This window comes from Daphnia pulex, chromosome 6 (genome assembly GCF_021134715.1).
Source record: "Daphnia pulex isolate KAP4 chromosome 6, ASM2113471v1".
NCBI classification, from domain to species: Eukaryota; Metazoa; Arthropoda; class Branchiopoda; order Diplostraca; family Daphniidae; genus Daphnia; species Daphnia pulex.
Window position 1 is genome coordinate 3,397,787 of NC_060022.1, and position 18,117 is coordinate 3,415,903.

Consider the following 18,117-nt stretch of genomic DNA (forward strand, 5'->3'; position numbering starts at 1 on the left):
GGCGTGGCAGTTCGCTTGGCATTTTCGCTTTCTTGAAGCATATCCCAATGGCGGCTTAGGCAATCGATGCATCGGCCGCTCCTTCGTACAGGGGTTTATGTATTTGGCCTAAAATGCCGGTCGACTCTTGTAAACAAGGAATAGTGAGATCATACTACGTTAATTTCAAATTTCATAGTTCAAATTCTTCATATTGGATTGCTATCCTGAATCAAGATTTTTCCAGATAAAGTACGAGGTAAGTCGCCCAAAAACAGTTCCTTCAACCGTCGCTTCTATCAAGTTGCATTGTTGCATCTTTTGTAATTGGAAGCGTGGTTTTGTTGAATGAATAAAATTTTCTGCCCTTCAAAAAATTTGTCTTCTTTAATTTGACGCATTTTTTTTTCTCCCTAAAGAGTTGACACAACTACTTTAATTAGCTTACACATTAATCAGAACTGTTTTATGATGATTCATTTATTTGACAACTAGAACATGCCATTTGGTTTTTTTTTCCTGCTAAATATACTATGCCATATTTAAATCAATGCAGAATGCCTGCTGTTGATTTGCCTACCAGTTTTGAAGATCAGAAAATGGAGTCTCTTAGGAAAAGAGTCAAGGATCACCACATTGCTGTTGGGCTTCAGACCAAGGAAAAATTCCAAGAAGTCTTGTCAGAATTGTTTTTTCTTCAAAATGGTGGCAACATGATGGATTTCTTGGGTTGGAAGAGAAAACCTCCACCCTCATATTTTGAATATGTAAAGACTCAGCCTCTCGAGGTTCCATCTCCAATTGTTGAAGATGCTCCTTTGTTTATTACACCAATCACATCCGGTAAATATAAAATTCTCTGATGAGTATTGAAATATAATAAACAATGATGTTTGTTTAGAATCCCCGGGAATTAAACTTCCGGTTTCTACAATTACAACTGTGACAAGCACGCCAGCCAAGCCTCTCCAGCCAACTGCTACTCTATCTAAAAGTATTGTGGGTGCAAGTCTTCCTGTATTTCTTCGTGCACCAAGCACACCTCAAGTGGGAAGACCACCTACCACAGTGATGACTCCAGAACAAATTGTAGAAAAAGCTAAACAGGTTTGTCAACATTATTATGTTGTTTGTGGATATAAGTATTTATTCAATTCATTGATGGAATTTTTTTCAGGAGGCCCATGTTGTGCAAAGAATAGCAGAACTTCAACGAGAGGGACTATGGTCAGAAAAACGGCTACCGAAAGTAGCAGAGCCACCCCGAGCGAAATCACATTGGGATTACCTTTTAGAAGAAATGGTTTGGCTCGCGGCAGACTTTGCTCAGGAACGTAAATGGAAGAAAAATTCGGCAAGAAAGGTAAAGAAAAAAGAAAAGCATATTGTAAAGTTTCATTTCCATTAAAATTTAACACCTTACAGTGCGGTAGAATGGTTCTGAAACATTTCCAAGATAAGGCTGCTGCTGCCGCAAAAGCTGAAAAAGAAGAAGAACAGAGACTGAGAAAGGTGGCTTCCTTTGTCGCAAAAGAAATCCGTACATTCTGGTCAAATGTCGAGAAGGTAACATTGTTTTCCATTATGTGTATTTCGAATATTTCTTAATAACTCATTATTTCATTTAGTTGGTCGAGTACAAGCAACAGATTCGATTAGAAGAAAAGCGAAAGCGAGTCTTGGATCAGCATCTTAATTTTATTGTTAATGAAACCGAAAAGTACTCGTCTTTGTTGACCGAAGGTCTAAAGCCAACAACTGAGGTAAACTAGGCTAAGGAACCTAGATGTAAATACGTCAACCTTCACTTTCCTTATGATGATTTTGATGACGAGTCAGATGTTGAGAGTATTCTTTATTATGTTGACGAATCGAGGCATTTGTCTGAGGGGTTCTGTAGAAGTTAAATTTCTGTTTACAGTTTAGAAAATTATTTCATCCTTATTCGTTTGTATTCTAGAGTGCCAACAACATGGTTGAAAAGCTGCGTGAATCTGACGATGAATTTGATCCTGATGACGCTACGTCGACAGATGATGAAGAAACCATAGCACAAGAAGAAACGCTTGATTCTGGTGATGCTGCAAAAAATAAAGACAGGGAGAAGGAAGAGATCGATGCGCTTAAGCGAGAATCCGAAATTCCCCTTGAAGATCTGCTTGATGACCTTCCACCAGAGTACTTCGAAAATTTGGGTAAACCTGATGCCGATGTCGACAAAGCTGACGAGGTAGATATTAGTAACTTGTGTGAATCTTACTATTTAAAACATCATAGTTATCAAAACGTTCAAATTTGGTCATTGGAATTTATTACAGCATTTACATTTATCTATTTTTGTTATCAGGAAAAACTCTCTGACGATGAGTTTGAAATAAACTCTGATGATAGTGAAGAAGATGACGAAGAAACGATTGATCAAGCTGAAAAAGAGGAAGTGGAGTCCAGAGCTGACGAGTTGTTAGAACTGGAGGCCGAAAAAGACATGCCAATTGAAAAGCTTCTTGCAAAGTACAGTGGAAGTCCTAATTTAGATTCTCTTGATAATGAAGAAATGGAGGAGGAAGACAAAACAGAAGACCTTGGTGACTCTGAAGGTACTTAATGTGAATGCTGATTCAAGGTTTTTTAAAATTTATTATTTAAAAAATGCCAGGTTTGTCAAGTGCATCAGACTCCGAAATAGAGTTTGAAGATGATTCGAAGGACAACATGGAAGTTGATCATAACGTAAAAGAAAGCCTCGGGATTGAATCTCTCTTGGATGACTCAATTGGCGGCCAAGACGTTGCCACCTCTAAGTTATCTGATGCTGCCGCCCTTGCCGAGAGCTTTCAGCCTAAGGGAAATACATTAGAATCAACAAAGGTACGAGTATCTACTAATTTTATGCTGAAATTATCTGTTTGCTCGTATGACTGTTTATTTTAACCTCTATCCCAAAATTCCACGTCTATCCTTAGTATTACTTAAACTTAACAGAATTTTTTTATTTGTTTCTACTTTTTAGGTGATAGCCAAAGTGCCATTCTTGCTCAAACACTCCTTGAGAGAATACCAACATATTGGCCTCGATTGGATGGCTGCCATGTATGAAAGAAAACTTAACGGCATATTAGCCGATGAAATGGGTTTAGGCAAAACTATTCAAACGATAGGTCTTTTAGCTTGGCTGGCATGTGAAAAAGGTATTTTATTTTTGTTGTTGTTATTGTTATAATGATTGCTTAAGTAAACAAATCTTTCGTAGGAATTTGGGGACCACATCTCGTAGTTGTACCAACTTCAGTTATGCTCAATTGGGAAATGGAGTTCAAAAAATGGTGTCCTTCGTTCAAAATCTTAACTTACTATGGAAGTCAAAAAGATCGACGGCAAAAACGAATGGGTAGGTTTTAACGGCATTTTAGCTGTCAGAAAGACAAACAAATACTTAACGTGGCTTTTTTCCAAAATTAGGCTGGACAAAACCAAATGCTTTTCACGTCTGCATTACGTCGTACAAGTTAGTGATACAGGACCACCAAGCTTTCCGTCGGAAACGATGGAGGTACTTCATACTTGATGAAGCGCAGAATATTAAGAACTTCAAGTCACAGCGATGGCAACTGCTTTTGAATTTTCAATCCCAACGGTAATACTACGGAAACTTTCAGCTATTTTACAACGTATTAAGAACTTCTCTGATCCCCTCCTAGTCGGCTGTTGCTTACTGGCACTCCTCTACAGAATAACCTGATGGAACTTTGGTCCCTTATGCATTTTCTCATGCCCGACATATTTGGGTCCCACCGAGATTTTCGGGAATGGTTTTCGAACCCTGTCTCTGGTATGATTGAAGGCAACGCAGAGTACAATGAATCAATCATTCGTAGATTACACAAGGTATTCTTTTAAAAAAACTTAATTGTTTACATTGTTTTTATAATTTTATGTTTTCTGTTAGGTTCTAAGACCGTTCATTCTCCGCCGACTTAAAAGTGAGGTTGAGAAACAAATGCCGCAAAAGTATGAGCACGTTGTTATGTGTCGATTGTCAAAAAGGCAGCGATACTTGTACGACGATTTCATGTCCAAAGCCAAGTAAGCAGCAGTTCGTTGTTCAAAATTCAATCAACAAAAATTTGTTTGTATTTAAAATTCTGATCGTCTTTAACAGAACAAAAGAAACGCTATCGACGGGTAATTTGCTAAGTGTCATCAATGTCCTAATGCAGTTACGCAAAGTATGCAATCATCCGAATCTTTTCGAACCTCGTCCTATTGTGTCTCCTTTTCAAATGGAATCTATTGTTTACTATACGGCATCACCTGTTTACGGACTACTTGATTACAACCCTTTTGAGGTGGGAACCAAACACTTTTAGGCATTTGGATGAACAGCCACATTAATCAATAATCTTTTGTTACAGCACATAAATCTCCACACATTGAATCTTATGCTTCTTGATTTGGAGTTCACAATGACAGCCTATACTGCTCATAGGATCAGAAAGTTTCAAGTTCCCGCTAAGCTGATTGAAGAGATCGATAGAGCTCCACCCCTCCCCCCTCTTTGTCCTCGAGGAAAGTTGCGGTTGCACGTTACAACCAATAGGCAACCGCAGCAAGGTCCCGGGGCTGGAAGAGGTATCACAGTGACAAGGCCGTCGCCTGCAGTTGGGGTTGTTTCTAGGCCAGGAACCAACTCGATACTTGGGAATGCTGGAGGACTCGCATCACCACAGCAACCTCGTCTCGGGGCCCCTGCACCTTTGCTGTCGTCAAACGCTGCGGCAGCTGCCACAAGTGGGGCTCTCACGCGCCCAGCTTTACAACTTCATCTGGCACAGCAAAGTGGAACTATGAATGCAGTTTCCGTTCCTGCTGCTTCAGCATCTCCATCAGAAGTTCCTCTTAAAGAAAGCGTCAATGAGAAACTTGTTGTGTCTGGAGATGGAAGATTGAATTTGTCATCTTCTGTCGCCCAGCAGTTGCTGAATGTAGCAGCCAACCAAAACGACAGCTCCACGAATGCTGGTAAGTCTCTGGAAATAATTTTTTGAAATTTGCGCTCTTAAGTAGTCGTGTATTGATCCACTTCATCGTTCACGATGGATTTGAGCGCTATAGAAACAATTGCGAGTATAACTCTCGGTTTCATTTTGAAATTTGAAATCGAGTTTAAACTTAGCACACATCCCGTTTCTATTTTCTAATGATTTTTTATTTTCTGACTGTTAGGACTCCGTACCAATCTTCGGAACCTAATTGCTGTTTCCAGTTCGTCAAGTGTAGTGAACGTTAATTCAAATGCTCCTTCTCCACCACCTGTCTCCTCTCAACCACGCACTTCTCACAATGGTCCTGAACATCCTACTGGAACTAAGAGAAGCAGCAAATGGAATTATGATCGCTCTCTTTTTAAAAACGTAAGAGCATAACAATTTTTTTTTCCTTTTTTTTGCATCGTCTTGCTCTTTCTCATCTTTAGAGTGTCCAATTTATATAATTATATGTTGGCATTCTGACAAGAGAAAGCATATTAATTAGTAATTGAAAAATTTTTTCCAGCAATTTTTAGTTGGTCAACTTGTTTCATGCTACACAACTTAATTCTGCAGAAATTGTACTAAATTTAAAATATCGCTTTAACAGAACCCCGTTGATGAAAAGAAACGCCAAGAAAGACGGGAACGTTTGACATTCCTTGCCAAACTGAATAAAATCAAGTGCGAAGCAAGCCCGATCTGGGGATCTGACGTGATAATTGCCGTAACAACTACATCACCTTCACGATCCTCAGTAGGTTACGGAGAAGACGACAAGAAATCTTCCGAAGAGTTACCGTGGTCAAGGCGAGGAGAATCTTATCTTCAGTGTTTGAGGGCGATTGAACCGCTCGTTGGTCGACGGAAGTACGAATCTCTGTGGTCTGAAACGAATGCGATAAGACAACTATTGCACACTCCAGAGCAGTATATCGATGAGTTGAAAGATATTATACAGAGGTAATTCAATAATTATTTTCTAAAAGAAAAAGATACGTTGTTTTGACAGAAAATATTTCAAATTTAGATTCGTGGTGTATACTCCAGCAGTGACGGCGCCTCCAATTGTGTTTCATGCATCCCATCCTCCTCCTTCAAATTTGTGGGGCTGTCAAAAAAGGGACTACGATCTAAAATCAAATTTGTCCCCACTCACTTCAATTTTGCATCCAATTCAGTCTGCAATGATGACACAGTTTCCAGATCCTCGCCTCATTCAATATGATTGTGGTATGTTTTATTATTTAATATTTTAGTAACGGCACTACTATAGCATCCTTTTTCTTGTTTAGGAAAACTACAAACATTGGATAATCTTCTAAGGCAGTTAAAGGTGGGAAAGCATCGTGTTTTGATTTTCACACAAATGACACGAATGCTGGACGTTCTAGAGTCGTTCCTAAATCACCATGGACACATATACCTGAGGTTGGATGGTACTACCCGTGTCGATCAACGACAGGTAAATACGCCTACAATTTGAAATTTTGATTTTTGATGCTAAGTTAATGTTTGCACGTACTAATTGGTAATTTTCAATCAAATAAGTACGTCATCAAATGTACCTTCCAGAATAATATCAAAACCTTTCTTTCTATTTAACAAGTGTATCAATGCTTCATTATTAATGTAAATTATAATTTATGCTTTTCAGGTATTGATGGAGAGATTCAACGCCGATCGAAGAATATTTTGTTTTATCTTATCCACTCGATCGGGTGGTGTTGGAGTCAACCTGACGGGAGCAGATACGGTCATATTTTATGATTCGGATTGGAATCCTACAATGGATGCTCAAGCTCAAGATCGTTGCCACCGGATTGGACAAACAAGAGACGTGCACATTTACAGGCGAGTACATAAATTCCATATAGCCGTATCCACTTTATATTTACAGTCTTTTGTTCCATTATTCCAGATTGATCAGTGAGCGCACAGTCGAGGAAAACATTTTGAAGAAGGCAAATCAAAAACGACTTCTCGGTGATATAGCTATTGAGGGTGGTAATTTCACAGCAGCAACGTTCAAAAAGGTTTTTAATTGTTTAATTGTTGTACTGTTGAAGCTGATTTAATTTAAATTTTGATTTCAATAGCAAACTATTCATGACCTATTTGAAGTTGACGCTAATGAAGCAGATGCTTCGAAAAGAATGGCGGAAGTACTTGATCGCCCGAAAGGCGAACAAATAGATTCGTCAGCATCTGCCACAAGCTGTGGAAACCATTCTCCTGACGGTGTTGGTCCCGTGGCTCCTAACAAAGCTGCCCTTGGCATCCTAGAATCGGCTTTAGCTGCAGCGGAAGACGAAACGGACGTTGCTGCCGCGCGGATCGTTCGAGCAGAGGCCGCTGCCGAAATGGCTGAATTCGACGAGTCGGCTCCGTTAGCATCTGAGGATGGCGAAAACAATATAGTTGATGCTGAAATTAACAAGGCTGAAGTTGAACTTCAGCAACTTGAAGAACAGGTAAACAAATACTTCAGTTTGTTTTTGTTTGAAGGGAAATGTTTTAACTCTTAGTTTCTTGTATTCAATAGTTGACACCCGTAGAACGCTACGCCTTGAAGTATATGGAGAGCAGCGAGGAATGTTGGAGTGCTGAACAACTGCGTGCCGCCGAAGCTCAGATTGAAGAACAAAAGAGAGCCTGGGAACTCAAACGATTGGCGACGTTATCTGGGAATGACGATGAACGAGGGAGACTGAACGACTCGATCGGCGGTGTGTCATTGGAGAACGACGGCGGATTACTCACTTACGCTCATCAGGACTCTGTCAATCAGGTTAAGAAAAAGCCTGGTAGACCCAGGTCTAAGTCTAATTTAAATCGCTCAGTTGGTACTCCATCGGAATCACCCCGTGTCAGTGGGCCCACGCGTGGCAAGAGAAGGAATCATGTAAAAGGAAGCGAGGAAGTCGTAGAAACACCAACAAAGGTAGAAGTTGTTGATTTACCGGCAGACTCAACGATTACCGAGACTGATGATAGCCAGCTTTGCGTAACGCCAGAGCAGACGAAACGTAAACGAACTCGAGTCTCATTGAGGAGCGAGTCGACTACGCCCGATGTTTCAGATGACGCCTCGTCCGTTTCTAACAACATTAAGGCTCTAAGTCCAAGAACTAGGTCGCGTGGGACAGTTAATATCAACTTGTGGACACTGGATGTAAAACCTTTGCTGCCTGGTGTTAAGGGTATCCCTAGCCCCAAAACAACTTCAAACAAAGTCAAAGACGGGTGCAGTCCCGTACCTTCTAATGATGTTTTCTCAAACGGTTGCGAACCAGAAAACAGCGTACCTAGTAAAAAGGCTAAACGTGGGCTTTCAACTGAATTGGACATCGACCCCGACTTGGATGTAGTTAGTTAAAATCAGCTTCCGCCTCCTTGAATGGCAGTCGATAAAGGGTGCTTTGTGATATATCTATTTTTTTTTTTTTTACTTGCCATCTTCAAGACTTGAGTGAATTGCGACTTTTTTTTCTCTAACTTACCAACCCATCTCATTCACACCGAACACCGTTGATATCATTCATTTTAAATCTAAAACGAGCTCGTTTTGTTTCTGTCTTCTGTCTGGAAATAAAATGTAACCTTCCCATGTGTTTTTGAATCTTTATTTCTTGAGACTCACTCTACCAGCTGGTTTTGCATTGTGTGACCTCGTTTTGGTGTCTTGCACACTTATGCAAAGACAAAGAGACCTGTTTTTAACCTTGGGCCCCCTTTCTTTCATTTAAAAAAAAAAACGTCCATTTCCTGATTCCTAAAAAGAAATTTCTTGCTTCAAGTGCGAGCTTTATTTCGTTGGAATGGCACTGGCACTTGGAAACCTTTTTTTGTGTTCTCTCTCTTCCATTTCTCCTACGTAAAAGTATTCAAACGACTAAAAGAAAAGTAGACACCAAAACTGAGAGTTTTGCCATGCCAAACCTGAGACGTGAGCTCAAGAAATAAAGCCGGCACTTAAAAGCCATAATAAAACACGTAGGAAAAGCCGGGCAGCAGATTTTCTATTAGTCAAAAGTTAATTTTGAAGATGTATTAACTAATGCAACCCTAATTGGATTCACAGAAGTGGATTTCCATGGACGGCCTAGAAGAAATGCCAGTAAGTAACGCTTTCCTTAACCCAATCGTTAAAATTGACAAAAACTTTTAGAAGCGTAGCTCAGTAAATATGAGGGTACTTGTGGGTGGGTTTGAATGAGAATTGCATTCGGGATAATAAGCGCCCGACATCGACAAATAATCATTTGCTGTCGCGTTTTGTACAAAAGATTTGGTGCCCTCCAACGCCTCCCCAAGACGACAGCGATGTGTACATGGACTACACACTGGGACACCTGTACGAAACTCGCATCATGGACGAGGCGTCTCTTCCTCCTGTTTACGTACGAAAGGAACTGAAACGGCCGCGTAAAGAATCCGTTCAAGCCCCACCTGATGATGGTGAATTACAATTTCATAACATAATAATCGTAGTATCCCTTTCAACTAAAAATGGCGTGTTACTTATGAAACCCAGGTCGGCGACCAGCCAAGGTTCGTAAAGAGGAAACCGTGTACGCTCCTCGTTCACTGTTCGATCGACCGTCGCCTGCTTTGGCCAAGCTGCGACGAGATCTTAAGCTACAAAAATTCCGAGGCATCGTCAGGCCTCCTATTCCACTTCCCAACTTGACTCTTAAAACGCCAGCATTACCAATTCGTCCGATCGAGGAAAATGAGAATACTCCGGAATGGCTCGTTCATGAGGATTGGATTCTGTTGCAGGCTGTCCAGAACTTGCTAGAATTACCATTGAATCTAGTGATTCTGACGCCGGCTCACACCCCTAATTGGGACCTAGTGGCTGATATGGTAAACTCGTATTCACGTTCATACCGCTCACCCAAGCAATGCCGGAACAGGTTTGTCGCTTTAAATCCTTTCACTAGAAAAGTGTTTATCAGGTTTCTTTCCATTCAGGTATATCCACGTGATTCTGCCCAGAGAAGAGGGCAAGGCAGCCATTGACACGAGCCCTAAGAAAATTAAGAAAACGAAATCTTTGGTACGTGCGAAAAATGTCATTTCGTTGTTGAGATTTAAATTATGATATGATATATTTTTTTTTTTAATATTTAGCAACCTCCCATTCCTACTAAAACTGGAAATAGGCAAATGCGAACGTCCCAGCTGGTTACCAGCGACAATAATACCACATTTACCACCGTTTGGCATCAGAAATTTGAAACGCTGAAGAGTATTTTCCACAAGAAAGCTCCTACTAATAGGTTTTTTTAATTTGAGCTACTTTACATTCTTGGTTTGATTTTGTATAATTTACATTTGTTAATTCATTCCTTCCGAAAAAGATCAATGTTGACTGGTAGCGGTGCATCGGCAAACCGAAGCGCGACCAATGCAAAGCACGCGCAAGTTCTCCTAGAAGCTGGCATCGCTTACGACACACCTTTAAATCCTGTTCAAGTTGCCGCTGTCCGTGCTGAGAGAATCGCTCAGAAGCAGAAAGCAGCCGTTGCAATGGCTGAACAAGTTCAGGTGCAACAACAGCAGCAGAGATTGGCCAACTTAGCGTCCTCAGCATCTCCCGCTGTAAGCGGAACTCCTGGGGCGCCCAGCAGTCCCGCAACTACTGTCCGTGTTACGTCCACTGCCTCTCCGTCGACGTTGGCAGCCAATCCTATGGCTGGTGCTGCCACTGCTTCGACTCAGATGGGCTCTACTGTAGTCATGAACACAATTTCTTCTGCTTCATCGACCAACACACAACACACACTTCTGTTGCAAGGGTCGGGTGGCGCCAACATTCAGGGATCAGCGGTAGTTTATTTTTTCTATTTTTATTACATTTTTAATGTGATAAAAACATCTATTTTGGTTGGTTTGTACCCTACAGGTTCAACAACAAGTTGTACTTCAAAGTGCGACCGGTATACGTACTCAACGTCCATTAGGTACTTTAACCGTACAAGAAGTTGTTGCTGGAGCCAGTCCAGTGCGTACCCAACAGCAAGCAGGCACAATTGTTTCTGGAAGCCCGGCTGCTGGACAAACTGTGGTCACTGTTGGAAACTTGGCAGCTGTACAAGCGGCGGCTCACATGCTAGCATCCGCCGGTATAGCTGTTTCGGGGGCAGGAGTATTGAACACCGTCACTACTACTGCGGCAGGTGTCAACAAAGGAGCTTCAGTGACAGTCGTTCAGACCGGTGGGACTACTGTGGTCTCGCCGGCAACAGGAACAACCAAGACTCTCACACCGACGCAAATACAGTATTTACGGCAACAGGCATTGGTTAAACAGCAACAACAGCGACTTCAGGATCAGCAGTTAAAGAAGCTTCAGTTGGTTACGGTCGGTGGTACAGGGGCTGCAGGAGGTGCCTCTTCACAGCTCACTGCGACCGGAGTGACAACAACGGGACAGAAAGTCCCATTGGTCGGGACCGTTTCAACTAGTTTGGCTGGAACAGCTTCCGCTTTAAGCTCTCTGAACACCGTACAGATTGCCGGTGAGTCTCTACCATTTTCCATTTGATTTGATCATTGTTTTCTTTTGTCGTTAATCCTATTTTTGTTTTATGTTATTCAGGCCAACCACAAGCTGGAGCGAGAACACAACTGCTTAAAGGCAATGCGACTACTGCTGCTTTGCTAGGAAAGGGAGGAACCGTCGCTAGAGCCATCGTGACTGACTCCGAAATGGCTGCTTTGCTCAAACGGCAACAACAGATTCAGCAGCAACAACAGCAAAAAGCGGCAGCTGCAGCTGCCGCCAATGCCGGGTCGTCGGGTCTTCAATCTAATCTAGGACAACAACAAACGGTGCAGATTGGAACGGGTGCAAATTCAACCGGAATTACAACCGCTCAGTTCCTCGCACAAGCAGGTCTCCAGGTAAATATTCAATTCGAATAGAATAAATTACAACAAGATGTAGACGTGTAATTTTTTTTTTTTTTTTTTTTTTTTTTTTTTAATTAAAAGGTTCAAACAGCTCCAGCAGCTGGCGGTCAGCCTCAAGTCGCAACATTGGTTAAAACAGTATCAACACCGGGCAGCATAGGCGGTGCGCCTAGTGTCACTATTCCCGTGTCTGCCATTAGTGTTGGGCTACCTCAGGTATTAAAAGTTTAAATGATTTCGTTTCAGCCATTTATTTAAAATGTACGCTTCTGTGTACTCTAGATGCAGGTAAAGGGTTTGACAGCAGCCGGTGTGAAAGCAGGCACTGCAACTCAACAACAGCTAAGACAATTCACCATACAACATCAACTCCTCCACCAACGTAAAACTCAGCAACAGCAACCAACAAAGACGTCCCAACTTGCACAGGTATAGATAAAATTCTATTAAGCGAGCGAATCGTACTTTTAGTCTAATTTATTCTACAATCCACAGACCGTCACGTTAGGAACTGTAAAAGGCGTGCCTGGTCAGCAATTGGCGACAGCAGTGGGAACAGTCCAATTGGTGCAGCCTGTTGGTGCCAATACCGCTGCGGGAGGAGCCACAGCCGGAGGTGCGACTGCAGTTTCCAAGCCAGGAGCCATGAGCACTACAGTTACTATGCAGCAATTGCAACAAGTCATCCGACAAGTAACAGCGGGTAACGCTCAAGTGTTGGTGTCTTCACCGAGCTCGGGTGCAGGCGTTGGCGGAACTGGCATGTTTACGAAGAACCAACAAGGTCAAACTGTTCAAGCCAGAGTCATTCCCGTCACACAGCAAGGCTTGAAACAGACCATTCAGGTAACTGTAATGTCACAGTCGCGACGTGGAACCTTAACATTCTAAACTTAAATTTGTTATTTCTCAGGTTGTGACAACTGGTCAGCCTGGGTCGGCTGGTGGAACAACGCGGGTTGCAACTTTGAGTGCCTCCGCTACAGGTGGCACCATGGCTCCTAGTCTAGCGTCAGCTCTGGCCGCTGGAACATGGAAAGTAGCCGGGGGAACTGACGCTCAACAAAAAGCACTGCTCTCTCAGGTGTCTGCCGCATTACAGAGTGGCCAGCCTGTGTCGTTAGCAGTTCGTGCCGGACCTAACGCTAGTGGGCAAACCAGAATACTAACTACTGGGACGACATTTAGCACTATGACCGTTACTTCTGTTGTCGCTGCCCCTATAACAGCTACAACGCCGGCTACCACTATCACTACTCCTAGTACGACAACAGCTACCATAGTTCCACAGCCAACAGTTGTGGCTGCTGCGGCGACTGCAGTGGGAGCAACAGCAACTACTTTGGTGTCTGATTTGGAAACTCTGCCGGCTGCCGATCCCAACAGTTCTTGAACAAAAAATGTTTGTTTCACTCGTCATTGAACCATTTTATTCACTTTCATTTTTTTATCACCTTTTTTAAAACAAACACACAGTTTGTGATTTAATTTCACTATGAAATTGGCCCTGTAGACTAAATCATGATTGTTTACTGTATTTCGTGCCCATTACATGCGTTTTGTCGTCAATAAATGATATTGCATCCAAATCCATTTGCGCGTACCTGCTTGCGAGTCGCAAAAAAGTATTACTTTTAAAAACGTTTCCTTTTTCTAAAGCTAGATACTTTTTCGATCATTTTCATCTTTCAAATTAGTCGTGTGTCACACCAGGTGGCGAAGACGCAAGAGTGTCGATTCGTGACGAGATGTAAATTTGTAGGCGAGAATATTACGTGAGTATCAAAGTTATTTGCCTTCGTTTGTTAGTTCTTTCTTTCAACTGTCAACAAGCTAGAGCAGACATTGTTTTCATGTAAACGTTTATTTTTTCTGACGCTAGACGGCTTATTAGCCTTTGATCATTTTCCACTCAGTTTAGTTACGTTTACTTTGCACATCTCTGGAGAAATTTCTCGCTGCTACTACAAAGAAATTTTGGGTGAAAGCTGTCAGTTTCTCTTTCAGCAACAAAGCTCACTTGTTAGATTTGTAATAATGTGGGTTTTTTTCTACTTCCGGTTTTCTCATTTCTGCCAGTAGTTTAGTAAATATTCATCTGACACACAAAAGAACCACATATTCGTGATCCTCGTCAAATTTGTGGTAAAGTTCATGTTCTTTTTTGTACGTACGCGTACTTCCGGTTTCGAGAATTATCCTGAACTATAGTTCAGGAAAAATCTCAATTTTGATCAAATTCTCGATTTCGTTTAAATTACACCTAATCGACCCCAAATTTCACGGAGATCACGAATATTTGGTTTATTTTGTCGGGAGCTCAATGGTTAAGGCGCTATCGCTTACTTCCGGTATACTTCCGGAATATTTGCACAAAACTAGCAAGTGAGCTTTGTTTTCTGGACAGTTCTCAGGATTGATTGCTAGGTTTTATCAAACAAATATGGACTTTTCAAGTTTTTTGAGTATCTTAAGACCATCTGCAAATACTCATGCAGTTTTGAGACGTATCAAATAGATGGCGTGTTGATTGTGTCAATGGAATGGCTGGCGGTTTGTTGTCAAAAGTTAAGCTATCCTTTCTTCGAAAATTACCAATGAATTCATTGGTAAATTCGAGTGATTTCGTCTCTAACTTGTCGGTGATGTGTTCTATTCCGTGTATATGTTGGATAATCTTAATGTTTCCCATCAACTTTCAGGAGGAAACGTGAAAGGGTCGTGGCCGTCGTGCAGCCTACCGTCAACTATTTGTTCAAAATCATTGTATTCTACTGAATGTGCCATCGAAATGCTACAGGTAATAACCAACACAAGCTTTATCCATTTCATGTATTGCTGAAACATATATTCTTCTCGTCTTTTATTAGGAGTCATAATTGTATTGGACTTGCTAGATCACCAACCCCAGCATAGACCAATCTCTCATTTCATCTTCTCGAGAGAAGATTGGATAACTGATCTGTGGTTTCATGTGTAAGTTCACTTATCATGTCACTGAACTTTTTTCCATTGCAGTCTAACATGTATTTAAAGTATAGATCTCTACTTACGTCTATGGTCTATCTGATGTTTAAGAGGCGCTTTTGAGTGTTTACTGATAATTGTTTATTCTTTTAGATCATAGACATCAAGCACATTGATGACACAAATTATAAACAAGCTGACTTATTTTTCTTTTTTTATTTACAGGTTCTAAACTCCAGCTTTCTAAATTTGCATGGCAGACTTAATGATAAGTCATGTCCTTTCAAGAAAGTCAACAAGGTCCCTGTTTACTAACCTGTTGGCTGCTACCCTTGAATCTCCCTTTTTACTTTCTTAAGCGGGGCATCTTTATTTGAGGTATTGCTTTCTGTCGCTACAATCTTGTTTGAATATTATTGTCATCCAAATAAATGTTCATTCTGCTTACAGGGTAATCCTTCGCTACTTGTCATGGACTTCATCCACTGGTGAAAACCGACGAGAGAATGCTGTAATCCAAGACTGATAAATTGTGTAGTTAGATTCAATTACAAGTGCATTTCTGGGCTCCCTTCTTTTCTGTGGCCCCGTTTCCCTAACTAACCACTAACCAACGCCCGCCGGTGGTCACTCACCCGCTGTGAAACCAGGAGGAGGGGAGGGCTCTGGTCGAACGGGGACTTGGAAGGCGCATGATCCGATGAAAACTTTTGGAGGATCATGAGTCTAACCCGGAAGCCTAGTATGACTACATCTCCCCAGTAAAACTTGCCTCGTACTTCTCTCTTCTTCTCGGTCCAGATACTATCTCTGGGGGCCGTAGACAAAACCTACAATTGCATGTGCGAGTTAAAACAAAGCAACCCACTACCCAATGAAACAAAAAGCCATGGTTTATTTTTTGCGGAAATCTGCATCAGTCAAGTTACAAATTTTTCTAATTCAACAACTAACGTAGAATTTTGCATCTAGTCTATTAGTGCGAATCGCGATTCCATGTGTTTGGTAGTTAAGAAAATGGTTGTTTAAAAAACAAACAAAGGGGTGTTCTGGGTAGCCAAAAAAACTCACCATTGTTTGATTTTTAAACAACCATCTTCTTAACTACCAAACACACAGGATCGCTATTTGCACCAGTAGACTAGATGCAAAATTCGACAGAAGATGTTGAGTTTAAAAAATTTGTAACTTGACTGACGCAGATTTCCGCAAAACTATACCATCGCTTTTTGTCTCATTGCCGCAGCGGTGGTGGCGGGTTGCGTTTAAACTCGTACAGAAGAAATATGTCTTGAACCGGACGCTCTGTTTATTGAATTTTTTGTACATTTCAAAAAAAAATAATAAAAACTAGTTTGACGTATTAAGTTTTTTTATTTATTACAGACATAGGGTTTGACATTGGTTTATGTGGTTTAGGGTATACATTTGAGGGTTGGTAGGTGTAATGTTTGTGGGGTCAGAAGAATTAGAAGGTATAAGTTTGTGGGGTTTGGAGATTAACTGGTAGGGATATGTTTGTAGGGTTATAAATTAACTGTTTTTAACCAAACTTGAAATATCCCCCCTCCAACATCCTCCTCTTTCCTTTCCCAATCCCGAAAACATGTTTATTATTTGTTTGACATAAACATCCCCATATTTCTTTTTTGTTCCTTCTTAACATATTAACGGTAAACTACATTGACACAATGCCAATTTAGTAAAATAATAATACAACTTCGGTAACACGACACCAGCACCAAACGGCCAATTGAATTTGATGCAGAAAGATCTATAACCAGCATAGGCTGCAACAACGTACCACAGCGGACAGCAACTACGCGAACATACACGATAAACCTGTAACCGAAAAAAAATGAATTAACCTTCACCATCAATGGAAACGCTGTCTGAAATGACATGACTGTTAGTGTGATGTGGTATTCACCAGCATAGGCTGCGTACTGTTCGATGACATCCGGCATGTCTTGGGCTTTCTCTTTGTCCGGCATTCGTTGGAGCAGCTGCTCCACTGGTGGTTGCGACTGGCTCCCTTCCCACACATATTTTTCCATGTCTGCTTCGCATTTCTCATCCTCCCACGGCTCAGTTTTCTGTACGGCAAACAACAGAGACAAAAGAGGAAGTGTCGATTACTAAACTCCTACCATCACACAATTGTTGTTTGCTTAACAAAACATTAGGACGTACCCAAGACTCGCTGACGAAAACATTCAGCAGATACATGGCGTAATTGAAGTTCTGCATTCTCAAAGGACACTGCTCAGAGACGATCGTGTAACGCTCTTTCACTAGTCGAAGCAGTTTATCCTTGGCGTGATTGTACGATTTCAAAGAGCTCGATTTCACCTACATGAGGAAGAAAAGAGTTACTTATAACAGGAAATTAAATGCTCTTTTCTTCTTCTTTTCAGACCTGGAATGTTACTATTCTGGATCGGGCATCTCTCAATGAGGGGGAAGAATGGAGGTAATCACTAGTTGTGATTGTGATGGGTAAATGATTTTCAATCTTTTCGTTGGTATCCAACTCTTTCAGCCACTCTGAGCAGAACTCTATAAACAAATAATGTTTAAAGCTTTATGAATATATCTATTATACTGAAGGGGTTCTCACTTTTCGATGCTTGGCTAGCGGGTGGTGTCAAGTGAAGAAAGTTGGGGATCTTCATCAACTCTGCATTGGCAAATTTACCGGGTGGTGTTGCCACCAGAACAAGCCATTCCTGATGCAAGGGCAGCGGGACACTACCTGGATGGAAAGATCTGGCAACTGGCCAAACCAAGGGCAAGTCTTGATCAGTTGGCATTTTGTTGGAACGTGGAGGATGAACTGCTGCTCTCCGTATACTTTACGTCCGTATGATATCAAACAGTATTCAACGACTTGTTGGGACTCAGATCCAGCGAACGGAATTTGTCATCTCCTAATAAATTGTAACAGAAAGCCGGCTACAGTGTCACATGCCATTCACGAGTAAATAATCTAATGATACTAACTGCCAGTTTGAAAAGATGAAAGTTACTATCCACTTTTTGAATTTCTTCATTTTTGGGAAATGTGGGATAATTAGAAATGGGTCTAATTGACACAAACTGCTGAAAATTACGGAAAACACGTGTAGGTTGGCAATGGCAGACATTTTATTGGACTCTTTTTTAGCAGACTAAAATACTAGTTTCATCGCCATCTATGATTCACATTTAAAACTACTGA

At 41.3% G+C, this 18,117-nt stretch overlaps 2 protein-coding genes across 3 annotated transcripts; one reads left to right on the forward strand and one right to left on the reverse strand.

Moving 5' to 3' along the window:
• Positions 1–24: 24 nt before the first annotated feature.
• LOC124195714 (helicase domino-like) lies at positions 25–13,519 on the forward strand. The gene is made up of 36 exons (XM_046590262.1): positions 25–238; positions 536–822; positions 881–1,086; positions 1,157–1,342; positions 1,405–1,545; positions 1,608–1,742; positions 1,940–2,209; positions 2,327–2,576; positions 2,636–2,847; positions 2,990–3,167; positions 3,230–3,367; positions 3,439–3,613; positions 3,678–3,864; positions 3,926–4,062; positions 4,139–4,325; positions 4,392–4,998; positions 5,203–5,390; positions 5,617–5,969; positions 6,037–6,239; positions 6,302–6,471; positions 6,664–6,860; positions 6,928–7,042; positions 7,106–7,480; positions 7,552–7,797; positions 9,091–9,126; positions 9,296–9,467; positions 9,544–9,928; positions 9,987–10,071; positions 10,146–10,294; positions 10,376–10,844; positions 10,921–11,536; positions 11,617–11,921; positions 12,012–12,146; positions 12,213–12,359; positions 12,426–12,776; positions 12,844–13,519. The coding sequence occupies exons 2-36, from the start codon at positions 537–539 to the stop codon at positions 13,321–13,323; spliced, it is 8,472 nt and encodes a 2,823-aa protein (XP_046446218.1). The 5' UTR covers positions 25–238; position 536; the 3' UTR covers positions 13,324–13,519.
• A 2,732-nt stretch (positions 13,520–16,251) lies between these two features.
• LOC124195729 (28S ribosomal protein S35, mitochondrial-like) lies at positions 16,252–18,055 on the reverse strand. Of its 2 annotated transcripts, none has more exons than XM_046590285.1 (6): positions 17,901–18,055; positions 17,518–17,827; positions 17,317–17,456; positions 17,091–17,249; positions 16,828–16,993; positions 16,252–16,739 (listed from the first exon to the last, which is right to left on the reverse strand). In XM_046590285.1, the coding sequence occupies exons 2-6, from the start codon at positions 17,708–17,710 to the stop codon at positions 16,717–16,719; spliced, it is 681 nt and encodes a 226-aa protein (XP_046446241.1). In that variant the 5' UTR covers positions 17,711–17,827; positions 17,901–18,055; the 3' UTR covers positions 16,252–16,716. The 2 variants fall into 2 exon arrangements, with proteins under 2 accessions (XP_046446241.1, XP_046446242.1); XM_046590286.1 differs by having other exon boundaries at positions 17,897–18,054.
• Between the last annotated feature and the right edge of the window lie 62 nt (positions 18,056–18,117).